Below are 18,536 nucleotides of genomic sequence, written 5' to 3'. Positions count from 1 at the left end.
TACAAACAAATACATGAATAGATACATAAATAAATAATAACAAAACAAATAAATGAATACGTAAATAGACAAACAAATAAACAAGTACATGAACAGATAATTAAACAATAACAAAATAAAAAAAATGAATAAATAGATTAATTAAAATATTTTTTTCCATTCCTGCACCAGACATTATATGGATCTGTTCTTCTGAACATTTTTGGGCTCATGTCACCTTTATTTCTTTATTTCCTTCTTACAGTCAAAATTTCGAGAAGAATATAGACATGATGGCTCTCGTGAGCTATCCAATTACTGTGGACAGCTAGATAGCGGGACACTAGGCTAGCATGCTACTCACTTTTGCTACTTTGTTTGAGTAGAGACAATCTAGGTTACAATATTCTAGACTTCTGTAAAAACTTCTAACAATGTGTCTAACACTCGTATTTTAGGTTTAACTTCTCTTATAAGTTCGTCGTTCAGTTTCTCGCTCTATGACGTCAGCAAGAGTAATTTGACATTCTAGAAATTTGTAGTAAAAGCAAGTAGCATGCTTGTAAGAAATGCCTAGTGTGCCACCACCTCTAGAAAAATATTTCTCATTTAGAGAAAATCTATCTAAAAGATGAAAGGATCTTCATGGCTACAAGTGTTGTTGATCAAGAAAAGAAAATTCTTTCTAGGGGGAGCTTCTGTCGAAGAAGAGGTTTTGTAGGGAAGATAAGGTTAAGTTCAGCACACGAGCGCACATACAGTCACTTCCCCCCCAAAAAAAAAAAATAGAATCAACCAATAATAATGATACTAATAATGAAAATAAATCAAACGAAACGAAAAAATATATACACAGACACACACACACACACACACACACACACACACACACATACACACACACATATATATACATGCACACACAGTCGCAGAATATGAGGAATACAAACATGCAAAGAGCAAAAACTGGCAGCAATTGCGGCGCTGAATACCACTTGTCGTCCTAAATGCCAACAAACAAACAAAAACGAACAAAAGAGACCAAGAAGACAGGCAAAGTTCTCGTCAGTCAGTCAGTCACTCAGTGAGTGACTCAGTTCAGTCAGTGAGTCTTCTCACGGAAGAAATAACACGTCTTTAGTCTCACTTGCCACGTGAGAAACACAGACTCTGTTTTGCCTCCTCCTCCTCCTTCCTCCTCTTTATCTTCTCTACTCTTCTTCTACTTAGCCTCGCCATTCTAGTTCTTCTTTTTCTCCTCCTCCTCTCCTCGCCTTCTCCTCCTCCTCACCATCTATTCCGTTTCCCCTCTTCCTTTTAAAATTTTTCACCTCTTCACCTCCCTCTTCCTCCTCTCCTCTCCTCCTCCTCATCTATTCTTCTTCCTTTTCCTCTTCCTCCTCCTTTCCTCTTCGTCTTTATTCATCTATTACACCGTCTCGCCATCTTCTTCCTCATTTTTCTTCTCCAACACTTTTTCTTCGTTCTCACCTTCCTCTTCTTCTTCCTCCCCATCTCCTCTTCCTCCTCCTCCTCATCTTTCTTCTTCACCCCTTTTTCCTCATTCTCCCCTACTCCACTTACACCTCCCCCTCATATCCCCTTCCCTTCCTCCTCCTCCTCCTCTTCTTCCTCCCCCTCTAATCTTCTCCCTCCTCCTTCTCATCACTATCATCTTTCTCTTCCTCCTCCTCCTCCATCTTCACTTCAATTTCCCCCCTAACCGCCGATATTTCTTAAAGCCCCTTCCCTTCCCCTCCCCTCCCCTCCTCCCTCTTCCTGCACCTTACCCACCCTTCCTCACCCTTTCCTTCTCCTTAGGCCCTGTCCACACTAGCATTTTGAACCGCATAGTCAAGGAAAAAATGTACGGGTGCGTGTGAACACTTCCACTGACTTACATTGTAATCGAACCGCGGCGGTAGAAACTTTTCTTCTTCTTCCTCCCTTTTATTTTCCTTCTCTTTTTCTCCTTTATCATCATCTGCATATTTTCTTCTTCTTTTCTTTTTCTAAATCTTATTTTCTTTCCGATTAAAAAAAAAAATCTTCATCATAATTCCTTACCCCGACTTTGATCTCGGCAACTGCCTACACCAGCCCTCTATATTACTTTAATTAATCAATCAATTAAATCAATCTATCTATTCTTCTCTATTTAGTATTCCTGAAAGTCTTTGACACAATCTTCCGTGTCAGATTATTTTTCAATTAGTGATGTCCCCCACGTCTTCAGCGGTGAATTCACCCTCTCTCTCTCTTTCTCTCTCTCTCTCTCTCTCTTTTCTTCCACTTACTCTCTCAGCTTCACTTGCTACAGATCCACCGAACCACCTTTCTTCCTCCTCTTCATTCCTCCTTGTCCTTCTCTTCATTTCTTACTTCCTCCTCCTCCTCCTCCTCCCCTTCCTTCTCTTCTTCATCTCTTCCTTCCCCTCCTTCTAGTCAATTCTTCCTTCTCCACCACCTCTTCCTCATTTTCATTTCATTTCTTCTTCTTCCTCCTCCTCCTCCTGCTTTTCCTTTCTTCCTCCTCATCCTCCTCTTCCTCATTTTAATTTAATTTCTTCTTCCTACTCCTCCTCCTCCTCTTTTAATTTCTTCTTCCTCCCTCCTCCTGCTTTTCCCTTCTTCCTCCTCCTCTTCCTCCTTTTCATTTCATCTTCCTCTTCCTCCTTTTCATTTCGTCTTCCTCCTCCTTTTCATTTCATTTCATCATCTTCCTCCTCCTCCTCCTCCTCTAACTCCTCCTCGGAAAAACAGGAGGACAGTCTATTGGGAAACTCGCGGCCTTGAGGAAAGAGAACAACCCACAGGAAGAAGAAGAAGAACCAAGAGTTTCACCTTCCACGGCAGCGGTGGCAGACTCTTCCTCCTCCTCTTCCTCCTCCTCCTCTTCCTCCTCCTCCTCCTCAGGGGAGCCAAGTGTCCGCAGAAGGAGACCCGGAGGACCGCTGAAGCCACAAAGAAAGGGAGGGGATGGTGGGGGGAGGGGGGAGGAGAAGGAGGAGGGTGTGGAAGAGGAAGAGGGGGAGGAGGAGGAGGAGGAGGAGGAGGAGGAGGAGGAGGAATGGGGGAGGAGGAGGATGTGGGGAAGGAGGAAGATGTGGGAGAGGGGGAGGAAGTGGAGGAGGAGGAGGAAGAGGAGTAGGAGGGAAAGAGGAGGAGGATAACCAAAAGAATGAGGGGAAGGAAGAAGTGGAGGAAGAGGAACAAGAGGAAGAAGAGGAGGAAGAGGAGAAGGAAGAGTGGGAGAAAGAGGAGGAAGAGGAAGAGGTGGAGAAAGAAGAGGAGAAGGAAGAAGAGGAGGAAGAAGAGGAAGGGGAGTAGGAGGGAAGGATGACCAAAAGATTGAGGGGAAGGAAGAAGTGGAGCAAGTGGAAGAAGAGGAGGAAGTGGAGGAGGAAGAGGAGGAAGAGGAGGAGGAAGAGGAAGAGGAGGAAGAAGAGGAAGAAGAGGAGGAGTAGGAGGAGGAGGAGTAGGAGGAGGAGGAGTAGGAGGAGGAGGAGGAAGAGGAGGAAGAGGAGGAGGAGGAAGAGGAGGAGAAGGAAGAGGAAGAAGAGGAGGAAGAGAAGAAGGAGGAGGAGGAGGAGAGGAGTAGGAGGCGCCCGTAGGTAAGCTATCCCTCCCTGGGAGGAGGACACGAATGATCGGTCCCGCGAAGTCCCAAAGGAGACTCTACCGAACTTGCCCTGCGGCGAGGCCGATGTAGAGCGAAAGTACGCTAACCTTGTGTATTTTACTTTATCTATTTCCATTGATTATTTATCTTGTTCCGTTTTTCATTTTATTGACTATTTATCTTGTTTTATTTGGTTTTATTTTGATTTTTATTAGTTTTATTTGATTACCTATTAATTTCTCTTCATTATTTATCTTGTTTTATTTTTAATTTTCATTCGTTTTATTTGATTAACTATTTATTTCTGTTCAATGTTGTTCTATTTTATTTTATTTCATTCTATTGACTATCTTATTTTGTTTTATTTTATTTTTATCTTATTTTATTGATAATCTATTCTAAATAATTATATTACCTATTTATTCTATTTTATTTCTCATTTTATTTATTAATTTTTATTGATCATTCATCTTGTTTTATCTTATTGATATCGATTATTTATTTTATTTTATTTTATCTGATTTGATTGATGTTGACCGTCAGACCGATATCAGGTTTCATAAAAGGGTATCAAAGTATTTTGGAGTTTTTGAGGAGTTAGGAGTTCGATACCAGGTCTCACAAAGGGGTATCGAGAAGTACCTTCGAGTCTTTGAGGAGTTATGAGTGAAGTCTTGGGTGGAGATTTGAAGTTTTGCTATTGTTGTCTCCAGATATTGACAATGTGTGAGGTCATGATTGGGTAGGAGATTAAGGCCAGTCGATACAGCCTCAGTCCTCGAGAGAGAGAGAGAGAGAGAGGAGAGGGAGAGGGAGAGGGAGAGGTAGAGAGAGAGAGAGAGAGAGAGGGGGAGAGGTAGAGAGAGATGGGGAGAGGGAGGAGGAGAGAGAGGGAGAAAGATAGAGAAAGAGAAAGTAGAGAGGAGAAAGAGGAAGAGAGAAAAAGAGAAAAAGAGAAAGAAAAAGAGAGATACACCTCAAGTCATGCACCCCCAAATCAGCAAAAAAAAAAGAGAGAAAAAAAAAAAAAGCGACCTCAAATTTCGCATTACACTGGCGACATGGATTCACGCTCGATTGATTTTCAAAAGAAAGCGACTGACTGTCCTCTCTCTCTCTCTCCCCCTTGCCCCTCTGCCCCTCTCCCACCTCTCTCTCCCCCGGGGCGTCTCTGTCAATACGAGGCGGCGGCGTGGCGTGCAAAGACGAAGCCACCGAGCCAGCCCCCATCTCCTGATTTCTGGCACTTTTATCACGAAGGATATCTCTCTCTCTCTCTCTCCTTTTCTCTCTCTTTGTCTCTCTCTGTCTTTCACATTCTGGCCCCCTCTCTCCCTCCCATATTCTCTCCCTCTCTCTGTCTCTGTCTCTCTCTCCCTCCCTCCCTCGCTCTCTTTTACACTCTCTCCCACCCTCTCTCTCTCTCTTACACTCTCTCCCATACTCTCTTTGTCTCCTCCTCCCCCCTCTCTCTCTCTCTTACTCCCTCCCACCCTCTCTCTCTCTCTCTCTTACACTCTCTCCCATACTCTCTTTGTCTCCTCCTCTCCCTCTCTCTCCCACCCTCTCTCTCTCTCTCTCTCCCTCTCTCATTTTATCGTCCCCGGCGGCGACGGCGGCTCTCCCTCTCGGTCATTAGGACCCCCCTCCCCACCTTCCTCCTCGTCATCGGATTCGCAGACTTGGGGCCCGGCAGTCAGCCACACCGGACAGGCGCTCGTCGCCGGAAAAAGAAGAATTGGCCGGCTGCTGCTGCCGCCGTCGCCGTCGCCGCCGGCCGCAAATTCATCAATATTTTGGATCTCGACAGCTGGGCAATTCAATCTCGAGACTTGAGCACCGATAGGGTAAAAAATATAAAATAAGATAAATACATATTGTTTGATTTATTTATTTTCTATGCGGTTTATATATATATATATATATATATATATATATATATATATATATATATATATATATATATATATATATATATATATATACGTATATATATATATATACGTATATATATACGTATATATATATATATATATATATATATATATATATATATATATATTGCTTTTCGGATGGGGGCGGTGAAACATTTTTACGAAATAAAGAAGAATGTATATATATTCGTATACATTTCCTTTGTTCTTTCTTTTCCTTTTTTCTTTTGAGGTTCAACGCTGTTGGCAAATCTCCAGAAAAAAAAGGAAAAGAAAGACAGGAAAGCCATCAGCCTCTTGTCCACCACCAACTCGACAATATTCTTTGTAGACATGAATGGAACTTGATTTAACTATCTCACAACTTCTGTTAAACAAATCTATCAACTCTGACCCGGGTACACGGACCTGCGCACGCAAACGTAAAATTGCGTTCCTTTGGCCTTCCCTCCCTCCCTCCCACTCCCTCCTTCGCAGCTGCCAAGTCTCCATCACGTAAGAACATTCAAACGTCTCATAACACATCGTAAGGCTCAAATTCCTGTTTGAATCTATTGCGCGAGTTGTTTTAAATCCAACGAACACCTGAACATACATACACAACTACATACATACATACACATATAGCGAATCTAGGCAAGAATAAAACTCGAATTAGGATTCTAATCTTTCCTTTTGCCACCCACATCAACTTGATCCTCTCTCTCTCTCTCTCTCTCTCTCTCTCTATATATATATATATTATATATATATATATATATATATATGTATATATGCATATATATACATATGAATACTGGGTTATTGGCTTTACAAACAAGACAAGGACCGCAGTCCTGTACACGTTTAATCTGTCAAGGCGTAATTCAATTTAGAAGCAGGAAGAACCAACTTCGCGCAACGCGTAGTTTGCTACAAAAAACACATAATATTCATTTGGTTAATCACCAAAGCTTCATGATACAAGGTTTGTCAATTGGATTTATTTTGATTAATTTATTAATATATTCCGATAAATAAAATACAACAAATTTGCTCTGGTTAATACTTCTTAGTTGAGGTCCCGAGTTCTTTCCCCTGTCTGTCTTCCCGCGAGGCTCATGTCGACTACGGAGATCCCATCCGCAAACCAGAAGGGGGAACTTAATACGATCAAAGGACTTTCTTCAAAGAACAAAAGAAAAAAAGATGGGACAAGAAAAAGAGAAAAGAAGGAAGAGGAAAGAGAAATAATAGGAAAAGAGGGAAAAAGAAAGAAAAATGAAAAAGAGAAAGAAAGAAGAAGGACAAGATAGAAGAAAGAAGGACAAGAAGGAAAAAGAAGAACAAGAAGAAAGAAAAATAAGAAAAAAAAGATGGACAAGAACGAAGAATAAGGAAAAGAAGAAAAGAAATAGAAATAGATATAGAAGAAGAAATAGAAGACAAAATAGAAGAAGAAGATGAAGAAGAAACAGAAGAAGCAGAAGGAGAGGAAGGAGAAGGAGAAAAAGTAGAAGAGGAAGAAGAGGAAGAAGAGGAAGAAGAGGAAGAGGAAGAGGAAGAAGAAGAGGAAGAAGAGGAAGAAGAGGATGAAGAGGAAGAGGAAGAAGAAGAGGAAGAAGAATCCACTCCTTCCACTATTTTTATGGTTCGAGTAATGACGGGGACTCAGGCATCGTCATCGAGGTCAACGGATCAGGCAGAGAGGTCACGAGTACAAGACGAGGTCAAAAAGCAGGTCACGAGTTGGCGGGGCGAGGGGGAGGGATGTTGTGGTGAGGGTGGGGAGTATGGGCGTGGGGAATGTAGGGGTGGGGAGTGTAGGGGTGGGGAGTGTAGGGAGTGTAGGGGTGGGGAGTGTAGGGAGTGCAGGGGTGGGGAGTGTAGGGAGTGCAGGGGTGGGGAGTGTAGGGAGTGCAGGGGTGGGGAGTGTAGGGAGTGCAGGGGTGGGGAGTGTAGGGAGTGTAGGGGTGGGGAGTGTAGGGAGTGCAAGGGTGGGGAGTGTAGGGAGTGCAGGGGTGGGGAGTGTAGGGAGTGTGGGGTGGGGAGTGTAGGGAGGGGAGTGTAGGGGTGGGGAGTGTAGGGAGTGTAGGGGTGGGGAGTGTAGGGAGTGTGGGGTGGGGAGTGTAGGGAGTGTGGGGTGGGGAGTGTAGGGAGTGCAGGGGTGGGGAGTTGGCGAAGATAGGGATAGGGTGGGGGAAGTGTGGGGATGGGGTGGGGAGTGTAATAATAACAACAACACTTGTAATAATAACAATAATAATATTATCAATAATAATAATGTCAAAATTAATCCGACTTTTTCGTTGCAACGTGTCGGTTCGTCCATTTCAACTTTTTCTTCGTAAATATGAACTTCAGACTCTCAAGGGGGTGGGAGAGGGGCACGTCCCTCTTCCTGAGTATCATACAAACTTCAATTCACTCAACACTTTCTACTCAAAATTTTGCGATTTTTTAAAATAATTTATAACATATAATTTACCTAATATATATATATATATATATATATATATATATATATATATATATATATATATATATATATATATATATATATATATATATATATATACATTACACCTAAATTGAATTGCTAGTAACAGGTAGGTCATACAAATAATCTTTCCCGCCGTCGCCCCAGGAATTAAACTTTAAACTAGCTTGATCCCAAGCCAGGTCCCGGTTCGATTCCCGGGGTGACGGCCGGAAAGATTACACACACACACACAAAGGAAGAGCATGCCGACAGGAGACCTTTTGCTCCATAACTAAGTTGGATTGGAAATAAATATGTAGTAATAATAAATAAATAAAAAATTAATAAACAAATAAATAAATACGTAAAGAATTAAATGAATAATAATAATGAATTAATGAATAAAATTAAACATACAAATGGCAGGCATTACACATTGACACACGCACACACACGCAAACACGCACACACACACACACACACACACACGACTCGGTGGCGCGGTTGGTAGAGCACTGGACTGGGAAGTACGGTGGTGCTCGCAGTACATGGTTCGAATCCTGCCCAGGGCCGAAATTATTTCGGTACCGCTGCGCTTCGGGTCGTTACTCTGACTCTCGTGGGCGGGGAGTTGGGTGTGTGTGTGTGTGTGTGTAAGGTCATAGCATTGCCCATAGATCGGTCATACGAACTCTGAGCTCTCGTCCGGAAGGGAAATAGCTGTCGATCACGAGTCCAACACGTGATCCAAAAAAAGACCAAGGTGAATACACACCAAATAAACGAATAAATAGTTACAATAAAAGTGGGTATCCCACATTCCGTCCCGAGCAGTTAGGTAACCTTGTTCTGGGCTACCGGGGACTGGCTCCAGCGAGCGCGCAAACTTCCCGGAAGCCAGGACGGGACCCCACGACTGTAAGCTTATCACCGGATACGACGTATCTGCAGTTACATCCGGTGAGGATCGTCTCCCAAGTCTGGATGACGAATGAGCATAAAAATGGGCATAAAAATAAACAAATAAATAAATAATAACTAAAGAAATGAACAATCAAGTGTTTGAAACGTAAAGTTTACAATCAATGCATTCTGCCAGCAATAATCTACGGGTGTGAGACTTGGAAACTGACGAAGGCGATAGAAACAAAGCTAAGGACTGCACAGAGAAGAATAGAGAGACACATGATGGGAATAACGATGAGAGCAAGTTGGGTTAGAGAGCTAACTAGAGAGAAATATAATGTGGAAGCGGTAAAAGAGAGGAAGTGGAATTGGGCAGGTAAGTTGGTGCGAACGACTGACGAGCGATGGAGCAAGTGTGTTACTGAGTGGACGCCGCGAGATAGGAAGCGTGGAAGAAGGAGACCAGACAGGAGATGGAGAGACGAGATTGAGAAGTTTGCAGGAGTGACGTGGCAGAGGTTGGCGCGGTCGTGTGAATCATGGAATGCTATGAAGGAGGCCTTTGTTCAGCAGTGGACTCAAGATGGCTGATTTGATTTGATTTGGTTGGATTATATATATATATATATATATATATATATATATATATATGTGTGTGTGTGTGTGTGTGTGTGTGTGTGTGTGTGTGTGTGTGTGTGTGTGTGTGTGTGTGTGTGTGTGTGTGTAAAGAGAAAATTAAATAACTAAATAAATATGAACATAAACGCTAATGAACAAGCACAATGAATAAATGAACACCTAAATAACTAAATTAAAAAAATCAGTTATAAAACGCAAGTGAACTGAAGCAGAATGAAATCAAATATAACATTAAGACACACACATACAAACGAATAGAAGGGGAAAAAATGCAGATTTTCCACACGAGTAACGGGAAATGAGCGAAAATAAATGAATTTTCTCGATTTGTGCGTCCAATGAGGTAGAAAATGCGTTATAATCCTTCGTCGTCAAGCACAGTTGCGTGTGCGCATGCGCATGCGCGCGACCCACAGCTGCGTCGACCAAAAACAGGACAACCGCAACAGTGGTCCGTTCATCAGGTGTTGTTCACAATAAGGTGGAAAAAAAGAATGAAGGAGGAGGAGAAGGAGGAGGAGGATAAGAGGAAAGAAATGAAAAAGGACAAGAAGAGAGGAGAAGAAGAATAATAAGATGAAGAAGAGGAGGAAGAAGAAGAGAAAGAAAATGAAGAAAAAGAAAAAGAAGAAAAAAGTTGGAGAAGGCGGAGGAAGAGGAGGGGAGGAGGAGGAGGAGGAGGAGGAGGAGGAGGAGGAAGGAGGAAGGAGAAGAAAAAGATGACCAGGGAGGACGGAGGAAAAGATACTGGAGGAAAAGATACTGGAGCAAAAAAAGGAAGAAGGAATAGATGAAGATTATAATGTTGTAGAAAGAGAAAAGGAAAAAGACGAAGGAGAAAGATGACAAGAAATGGAGTAGAAACAGAGGAAAAAAATAAAAATAAATAAATAAATAAATAAGAAACACAACTTTGAGCCCGTTCGCAAGAGCTGCCAAGTTCACCCGCCCGAAGTCGACACCTGCTGATCGAAACATTCTGCCACTTTTGTCGTTTATCTTCGTCAGATTTGCCAAAATCCTTCGGACGAACGAAATACCGACCCTGAAATTTTCATTTTGGTTGGAGCAGCACGCCAGCGCTATCTATTCTATTTCCGAATCAAATCACCTCAAGAGGTCATAGACGACGCAAGCAATATATATATATTTTCCACATTCATTTTATTAAATCATTTCACCCCCTCCCCCCTGCTAATATGGCAATATCTGAATTGATTTTATGTAATCTACTCTATTTTATTTCATTTTGATACGAGTTATAAGCACGCGCACATAACGTAGAATATATCACATTTAGAAAAATATTGAAAAAATTTAAGGTCACAATTTCTTATATATTTGAAAACCCAGTTCTCTAGTTTGTTATTATTTCTTATTTGTTTGTTGTTATTTGATCTTTTTATTTGCTTGTTTTTCATTTATTATTGGTTATGTCAATTTATTATTTACTATTTACCTGCTTGTTTATTATCATTTATCTATACCTATGCATTTATTTTATTTATTATTCATATCATTATAATTTCTATTTATTTATCATCATTATATTTTTTCGCATCCGACCTAGTTATGGACCAAAAGGTCTCCTGTCGGGATGCTCCGTCTTTGTAATCCTTTGAGTACAATGCTAGAGTACAATCCTAGAGTACAATCCTAGAGTACAATCCTAAAGTACAATTCTACAGTAGAGTACATTCACTAGCTGTACAGTTAATGAGAAAGCCAAAGCAAATTTAATCCTCCTGCATTGAATTATTCCTCGTCCGATTACAAAATACTTCTGAATTTAAACTTCCAGATTATTTTTATTACATAAGTTTAATTAACGCGTGCAGGTAACTGGCACTATCGACTAAAGTTATCTAATTCACTAAATACGTGTGTGTGTGTATTATACACACACACACACACACACACCTCTCATGGCGCTGTGGTTAGAGCTCTGGCCTGCCACTACGGAGGTCCGGGTTCGATCCTCGCCCGGGGCTGAAATAATTTCAGTATCGCAGCGCTGAGGGGTGTTACTCCAACTCTCGTGGGCGGGGAGTTGGGGGTGTGTGTGTGCAAGGTCATAGCATTACCCATAGATCGGACCTACGAGCTCTGAGCTCTCTTCCAGGAGGGAAATAGCTGTCGATCACGAGTCCAACACGTGATCCAAAGACCAAGACCAAGTGAATACATACACACACACACACACACACAAACACACACACACACGAGTATATATATAGTAATTTTTTAGAAATGCACATGTACGCGATATAGTAATAGAATATTAAATAATAATTTTGTAAATTATAATACATCAGCGTAATATACTTTATTCTTGGCGGAAATCAATAATAGAAACAGTCGCTTAAGGCTATTAACAAACAAACGTAGCCGCTTTGTCTACTAGAGACGCCAGGTTTGTTTTGATAGAGGCGGAGTTCAAAGAAATTAAAGTATGCTAAATTTGTACATTCTAACCCAACCGAACCTAGCGAACCAATCTAACCTAACCTAACCTACCTAATCTAACCAAACCTACCTACCTAGAGGTCATCAGGCAGTCGTCGTTGTTTCCGACCTCCGACTTCATCAAAACAAATATGGTGTCTAAAAGAGTCTACGCAATTTCGTTTGTTTGTTTATAGATTTTAGCAACTGTGTCTATCATTGATTTCCGCCAAGAATAATGCATATTACGTTGATGTATTATAATTTACAAAATTATTATCTAATTTTCTATTACTATATCGCGTAGGTATGCACTTCTAAAAAAGTACCGTTTATATATTTATACACACACACACACAGACACACACACACACATATATATATATATATATATATATATATATATACATACACATGTATTTAAAATGCTGACAAATTATTACATTTCCCTATAAGCACAACATCCACAATTCACAACATTATGTCTACATAGCAACTGCATCTATCATTTCACAAACGAGACAAATAGAGGGGCAACGCGCCCTTAGGGAATACTCCCCGCCCCCCGTGACCTTTACGATGTACATCCTATGACGTGTACAACGCACACCTTGAGATGTACATCCTGTGATACTAGTTTACTACACCTCGGTCCGGGTTAGACCTCAGAGACACAATTAGGCTCACCCCTTGCAGGCGTGAAGATCCCCCGCTTCCGTGCTGATGTTGTCCAGGAAGTCAGCCAGGGAGAAGACCGCAAGCCGGGTGACGGGGCTGACGCCCCCTCGGACCCCCGTCCCGCAGCCCCCGCCGCCGCCCCTGCCACTCCCTTCATCGCTACCGGAGACGGACTCCGTCGTGATGAAGATCTCCGGGATGGAGGACCTGGACGGCGATTTGGCGAGTTTAGTCCCTGAGGAGGTGAAGTGGGCGCCGTCCAGGAAGTGCCCGTAGTGGTGGTGGTTATGGGCATGGTGTGGGTGGTCGCTCACGGGCGTGCGAGGGCGTGAGGGCGGCCAGTTGTCGTTGGTGTGACTCGAACCGATGTACTGGATGCGTTCTTTGTCTAAGCCACACTCGCTCTTCGAACGGCGATGGTTGTTGTGTCCGTTAGGCGGCACTAGCCCGCCCAGACTCAACATCACGCCCACGAGTGCACTGGTCCCTGCGGTGAAGACTGTACTAACGGGAAGGGCCACGATAGGCGACGATGCGATCAGTTCTTCCATTCAAGTTATCTTATCTTATCTGTCTTATCGCATCGGTGACATAGTCGAGGTGTACTGTGAAGGTTTTGGAAGGAGAGATGAGGGGATGTTAGTAACGGGGTTGCGGGGTTTATCGGAGACAATTGGGATTTGACAACAAACACGCGCCTGAGTTGTTTGGCTTTGTTACTTTGGTTAAGGTCTGGGCAGGTGGCACGCGTCCTGCTAAGAAAAAAAAAAATATATATATATATATATATATATATATATATATATATATATATATATATATATATATATACATATATATATACATGTATATTATATATATACACCTCCGTAACAAGGAAAACGTACCAAGCTCAGAAGCTATCAAGTTTTGTTTTCGGTCGACAGAAGCGAATACTTTTTTGGCAACAAAGTTAACCAATAGAAAAATACAAATAAATAGAAAAAAAAAACTAATAAAAAAAAAGATGCGTCAAGCGGTAAAGTAATCTTACTCCGCCATGAAAACACGAATGGAATTATTTGGTAAAAGTACGAAATTCGTTACGAGGCCAAGACGAAGACGGTGCCGACAACACGCACCATAATAAAGAAAACTTTCACAAAAATTGAAAAACCCGCCTTTGGGGGTAAGACACACACTCGAATGTGAAGCGTTGAAAGTACCGCCGATATTATGACGTTTGCTTGTGAAACAGTCATCGCTCAAAGGTATAATAGTCACCATTTTCAACACAGGTCTCCATCTTAAAATATATAAATATAAATATATATATATATATATATATATATATATATATATATATGCACACATGCGAATAAATCACAAAAACATGTGATTCACAAATGTGTAATAAAACCACTTGGAAAATAGAATTAAACGTGACCGAACGTTTTCGTCTATCTAAGACACTTTGAAAACGTCTTAAATAGACGAAAACGTTCGGTCACCTTTCATTTTACTTTTCCAAGTGGTTTTATTATACATATGTACACATCATCATCATCAATCATCATCATCATCATCATCATCATCATCATCATCATCATCATCATCATCATCATCATCATCATCATCATCATAATAATAATAATAATAATAATAATAATAATAATAATAATAATAATAATAATAATTAATAATAATAATACATTGTTTATATAAGGTGATGACACTTTCAACATTTCATTCTATCGACAGACGATTTCATTTATCCAGGGAAGCGTGAATGAAATCATGCTGGTTAACAGAATTCTTTCCAAGTAGATACCTTCCCCGATTACGTATATTTCGGGTGATATCACCTTCCCCCCCCCCCGTGACATCTTGACATCACTTGGAAGCCCACACACTCTACGTACTATGATATATATATATATATATATATATATATATATATATATATATATATATATATATATATATATATATATACAGTTACTGTCTACTTGCTACGTATCGGCTAGGTACGAGTTCAGCCCGACAGCGTATCAGTTTCCGAATATGGTTCCATCGAGGTCCTGCTAGTCTCGATCGAGTTTGCGAGGAATTTAAATGGAAAAGGTTAATGTGGTTGATAAGATGAAAGAATATATATATATATATATATATATATATATATATATATATATATATATATATATATATATATATATATATATATATATGCATTGCATTTTACAATGTATCAAAGGTTGGGTTAGGTTAGTGCATTATTTATTTTTTTTTTGTAGTGAACCGTTGAGAAAGTTCTGGTCTTGTTTACTGAATGGGAACAGAACACTGGTAGGGATGATGTGAACAGAGACCTGCGCACAACAGGAAACGTTGAGTCACGCGAGAGGCAAAGGCGTCACAGGATGAGTGGCACTCATAAGCACTCTGATGATAAGAATAAAGAAAAGAAAAAAACAAAAACAAAAACGGAAGGGTACAGCACGCGCGCACGCACGCACACACACACACACACACAAACGCACGCACACACACACACAAATGCACGCATACACACACACGGTGGCGCAGTTGATAGAGTACTGGACTGCCAGTACGGAGGTGCGGCAGTACCTGGTTCGAATCCTACCCAGGGCCGAAATCATTTCGGTATTGCTGCGCTTCGGGTCGTTACTCCGACTCTCGTGCGCGGGGAGTTGTGTGTGTGTGTGTGTGTGTGTGTGTGTGTGTGTGTGTGTGTGTGTGTGTGTGTGTGTGTGTGTGTGTAAGGTCATAGCATTACCCATAGATCGGTCATACGAGCTCTGAGCTCTCTTCCTGGAGGGAAATAGCTGTCGATCACGAGTCCAACAAGCGATCCAAAGACCAAGGTGAATACACACAAACGCACGCACACACACACACACACACATACCTTGCAACACGTTATCCAACCCAGGCTTCCACCAAGTAAGCATGGTGTAATAGCAAACATCATCTTCACCCACACCACACACCAACACCCAATCCTTGCACCAATACCCACTTCTAGCACCAGTACCAACAGCATTTCTTGCACCAACACCAAACGCCAACACCTACTTCCTGTACCAACACCAACACTCACTACTTGCACCAGCACCAGTCCACTTTTTGCAACAACACCAAACACCAGCATCAACTTTCTGCACCAGTGCCAACCCATTACTTGCACCAACACCAAACACCAGCACCACTTCTTGCACCAACACCAAACACCAGCACCCCTTCCTCCACCTACGTCTTGCACCAACAACAAACACCAGCAACCCTTCTTGCACCAGTGCCAACCCATTACTTGCACCAACACCAAACACCAAACACCAGCACCCCTTCCTCCACCTACGTCTTGCACCAACAACAAACACCAGCATCAACTTTCTGCACCAGCACCAACCCATTTCTTGCACCAACACCAAACACCAGCACCACTTCTTGCACCAACACCAAACACCAGCACCCCTTCCTCCACCTACGTCTTGCACCACCAACAAACACCAGCACCCGTTATTGCACCAGTGCCAACACCACTTCTTGGACACCCGGAGCACAGGAGACAAACACAGGATTCGTCGTTGGTCCCTGGGCCAGTTTTTGTCTCGAATCCTTCGCCCGGTCGGCCTTGTGGAGAGACACAATTGAACGAAAACGCACTTTTCAATAACAACTTTACAATGACTTCAATAACGGTTACTTCAATAATCACTTCAATAACGGTTACTTCAATAACGGTTACTTCAGTAATTATTTCAATAACGGTTACTTCAATAATCAATGCAATAACGGTTACTTCAATAATCAATTCAATAACGGTTACTTCAATAATTACTTCAATAACGGTTACTTCGATATTTACTTTAATAACGGAGCAACGTCACAAGACAACTTGTACGGTTTTTCAGAGCATATTTCAATAACATGTACGTGTTGTTATATATTTGCATTTGTTTATTCAAGTAGAGGTGTGTGTGTGTGTGTGTGTGTGTGTGTGTGTGTGTGTGTGTGTGTGTGTGTGTGTGTGTGTGTGTGTGTGTGTGTGTGTACGATTTTTCAGAGCATATTTCAATAACATGTACGTGTTGTTATATATTTGCATTTGTTTATTCAAGTAGAGGTGTGTGTGTGTGTGTGTGTGTGTGTGTGTGTGTGTGTGTGTGTGTGTGTGTGTGTGTGTGTGTGTGTGTGTGTGTGTGTGTGCGTGTGTGTGTGTGTCTATGTATGCTTGTCCAAAGGACGGCCTTGACAATGTGCAAAATGATTTCGGAAGAGGAATGACATGCAAATAGGTTCGAGCGGAGGTGTTAGAGAGAAAGAGAGAGAGAGGGGGAGGGGGAGGGGGAGAAGAGAAAGAGAGAGAGAGAGAGAGAGTGTGAGGGGGAGGAAAGAGAGGGGGTAAGATAGAGAGATAGGGAGAGAGAGAGAGAGAGAGAGAGAGAGAGAGAGAGAGAGAGAGAGAGAGAGAGAGAGAGAGAGAGAGAGGGGGGGGAGGAAAGGGAGAGGGGGGAGGGAGGGAGGGAGGGAGGGAGGGAGGGAGAGAGAGAGAGAGAGAGAGAGAGAGAGAGAGAGAGAGAGAGAGAGAGAGAGAGAGAGAGAGAGAGAGGCAAATGGCGGAGAACGTGCAAAACTCATGGACAGACTGAAAAAGTCTTAAGATTTTTTTTAGAAAGAGAGAGAGAGAAAAAAAGAGAGAGGTGGAGGAATGAGCTTTTGAGAATGAAGCGATGGTATACACATTTTCTGTCTCGATATCCAATTAAGTACTTTCTTCATTTATGCCTTCTCTCTCTCTCTCTCTCTCTCTCTCTCTCTCGGTGTTCACTTTTCATTTTATCGCTCCTAAACTCTTCTTCTTCTTCTTCTTCTTCTTCTTCCCACTCCGCCCTCATCTTCCCTGACATAATTTCTCTTTCCTTCCATGCCTTCTAATCCTCCCGCCTCCTCCTTCCCACTCCCCTCCGGCCTCCCCCCCTCGCCCCCCCGGCCTCCTTCTCCCCCCTCACCCCCCCGGCATCCTCCCACTTGCCCCTCGCCCCCGGCCTCCTCCCCCTCGCCCCTGGCCTCCTCCCCCCCTCCCCCCCGGAATCCTCCCCCTCGCCCCTCGCCCCCCCCGACTCCTCCCCCTCGCCCCCCCGGACTCCTCCCCCTCGCCCCTCGCCCCCCCGGACCCCTCCCCCCTCGCCCCCCGGACTCCTTCCGCCTCGCCCCTCCCCCCGACCTCCCCCGGAATATAAAGTGTGGAGAAGAAGGTCGGAGGACGCAGCGGATCAAAAATTGTGTGACAGAGAGGGAGGAACCGGAAACCACGCAAAATCCCGGACGGTTCCCGGACTTCACTCCCTCCCCCCCCCAAAAAAAAAAAAAACTTCCCGGACACATGGTGAGTGAGAAGTGGGAGGAGAGGGAGAGGAAGAGGGAGAGAGAGAGAGGGGAGGGAGAGAGAGGGGAGGGAGAAAGAGGGGAGGAAAGGAGAGGACGAAGGAAAAGAAATGAGAGGGGGTGAGGGGAGGAAAAGGAGGAATACATGGGCGAAGAGGGAGAGTGAATAGAGAGTGAGATGAGGGGAGAGAGGGGGGGAGAGTGGAGGAGGAGGGAGAGTGAGAGGAAGGTTGGGAAAGGGTGGTGAGGATGGAGAGGATGAGGAAAGAAGGAAGTGTATGAGAGAGACAAAAGAGAGAAAGGAGGTAGACGGAGAGAGAGAAGAGAAAGACGAGGAAGAGAGAGAAGAAGAAGGTGAGGAGGGTGAGGAAGAAGAGGAGGAGGGAGAGGAAGAGAGAGGAGAAAAGGGAGAGGAAGGAGATGAAAGGGGAGAAGCAGATGAGGGAGAGGAAGGAGAGGAGGGAGAGGAGAGGAAGATGAAGAG

At 42.9% G+C, this 18,536-nt stretch overlaps 1 protein-coding gene across 15 annotated transcripts in view; it reads right to left on the bottom strand.

The window, feature by feature from the left end:
- Positions 1 to 18,536, bottom strand: part of LOC143024996 (transmembrane and coiled-coil domains protein 2-like) — a 749,123-nt gene that overhangs the window by 95,261 nt on the left and 635,326 nt on the right. For 2 of the 15 annotated variants that reach the window (XM_076184587.1, XM_076184586.1), the window contains exon 2: positions 12,674 to 13,269. The exons of the other annotated variants lie outside the window; for them this stretch is intronic. In XM_076184587.1, coding sequence (XP_076040702.1) covers positions 12,674 to 13,215 — 542 coding nt within the window. In that variant the 5' untranslated portion in view covers positions 13,216 to 13,269. The remainder of the gene's footprint in view (positions 1 to 12,673; positions 13,270 to 18,536) is intronic. 15 annotated transcript variants of the gene reach the window in all.

The sequence above is a fragment of the Oratosquilla oratoria genome, chromosome 4, assembly GCF_046742065.1.
Source record: "Oratosquilla oratoria isolate Oo_2021 chromosome 4, ASM4674206v1, whole genome shotgun sequence".
NCBI lineage: Eukaryota > Metazoa > Arthropoda > Malacostraca > Stomatopoda > Squillidae > Oratosquilla > Oratosquilla oratoria.
The sequence above is the reverse complement of the archived record's forward strand: the minus strand, read 5'-3'. Positions and strand labels throughout refer to the sequence as shown.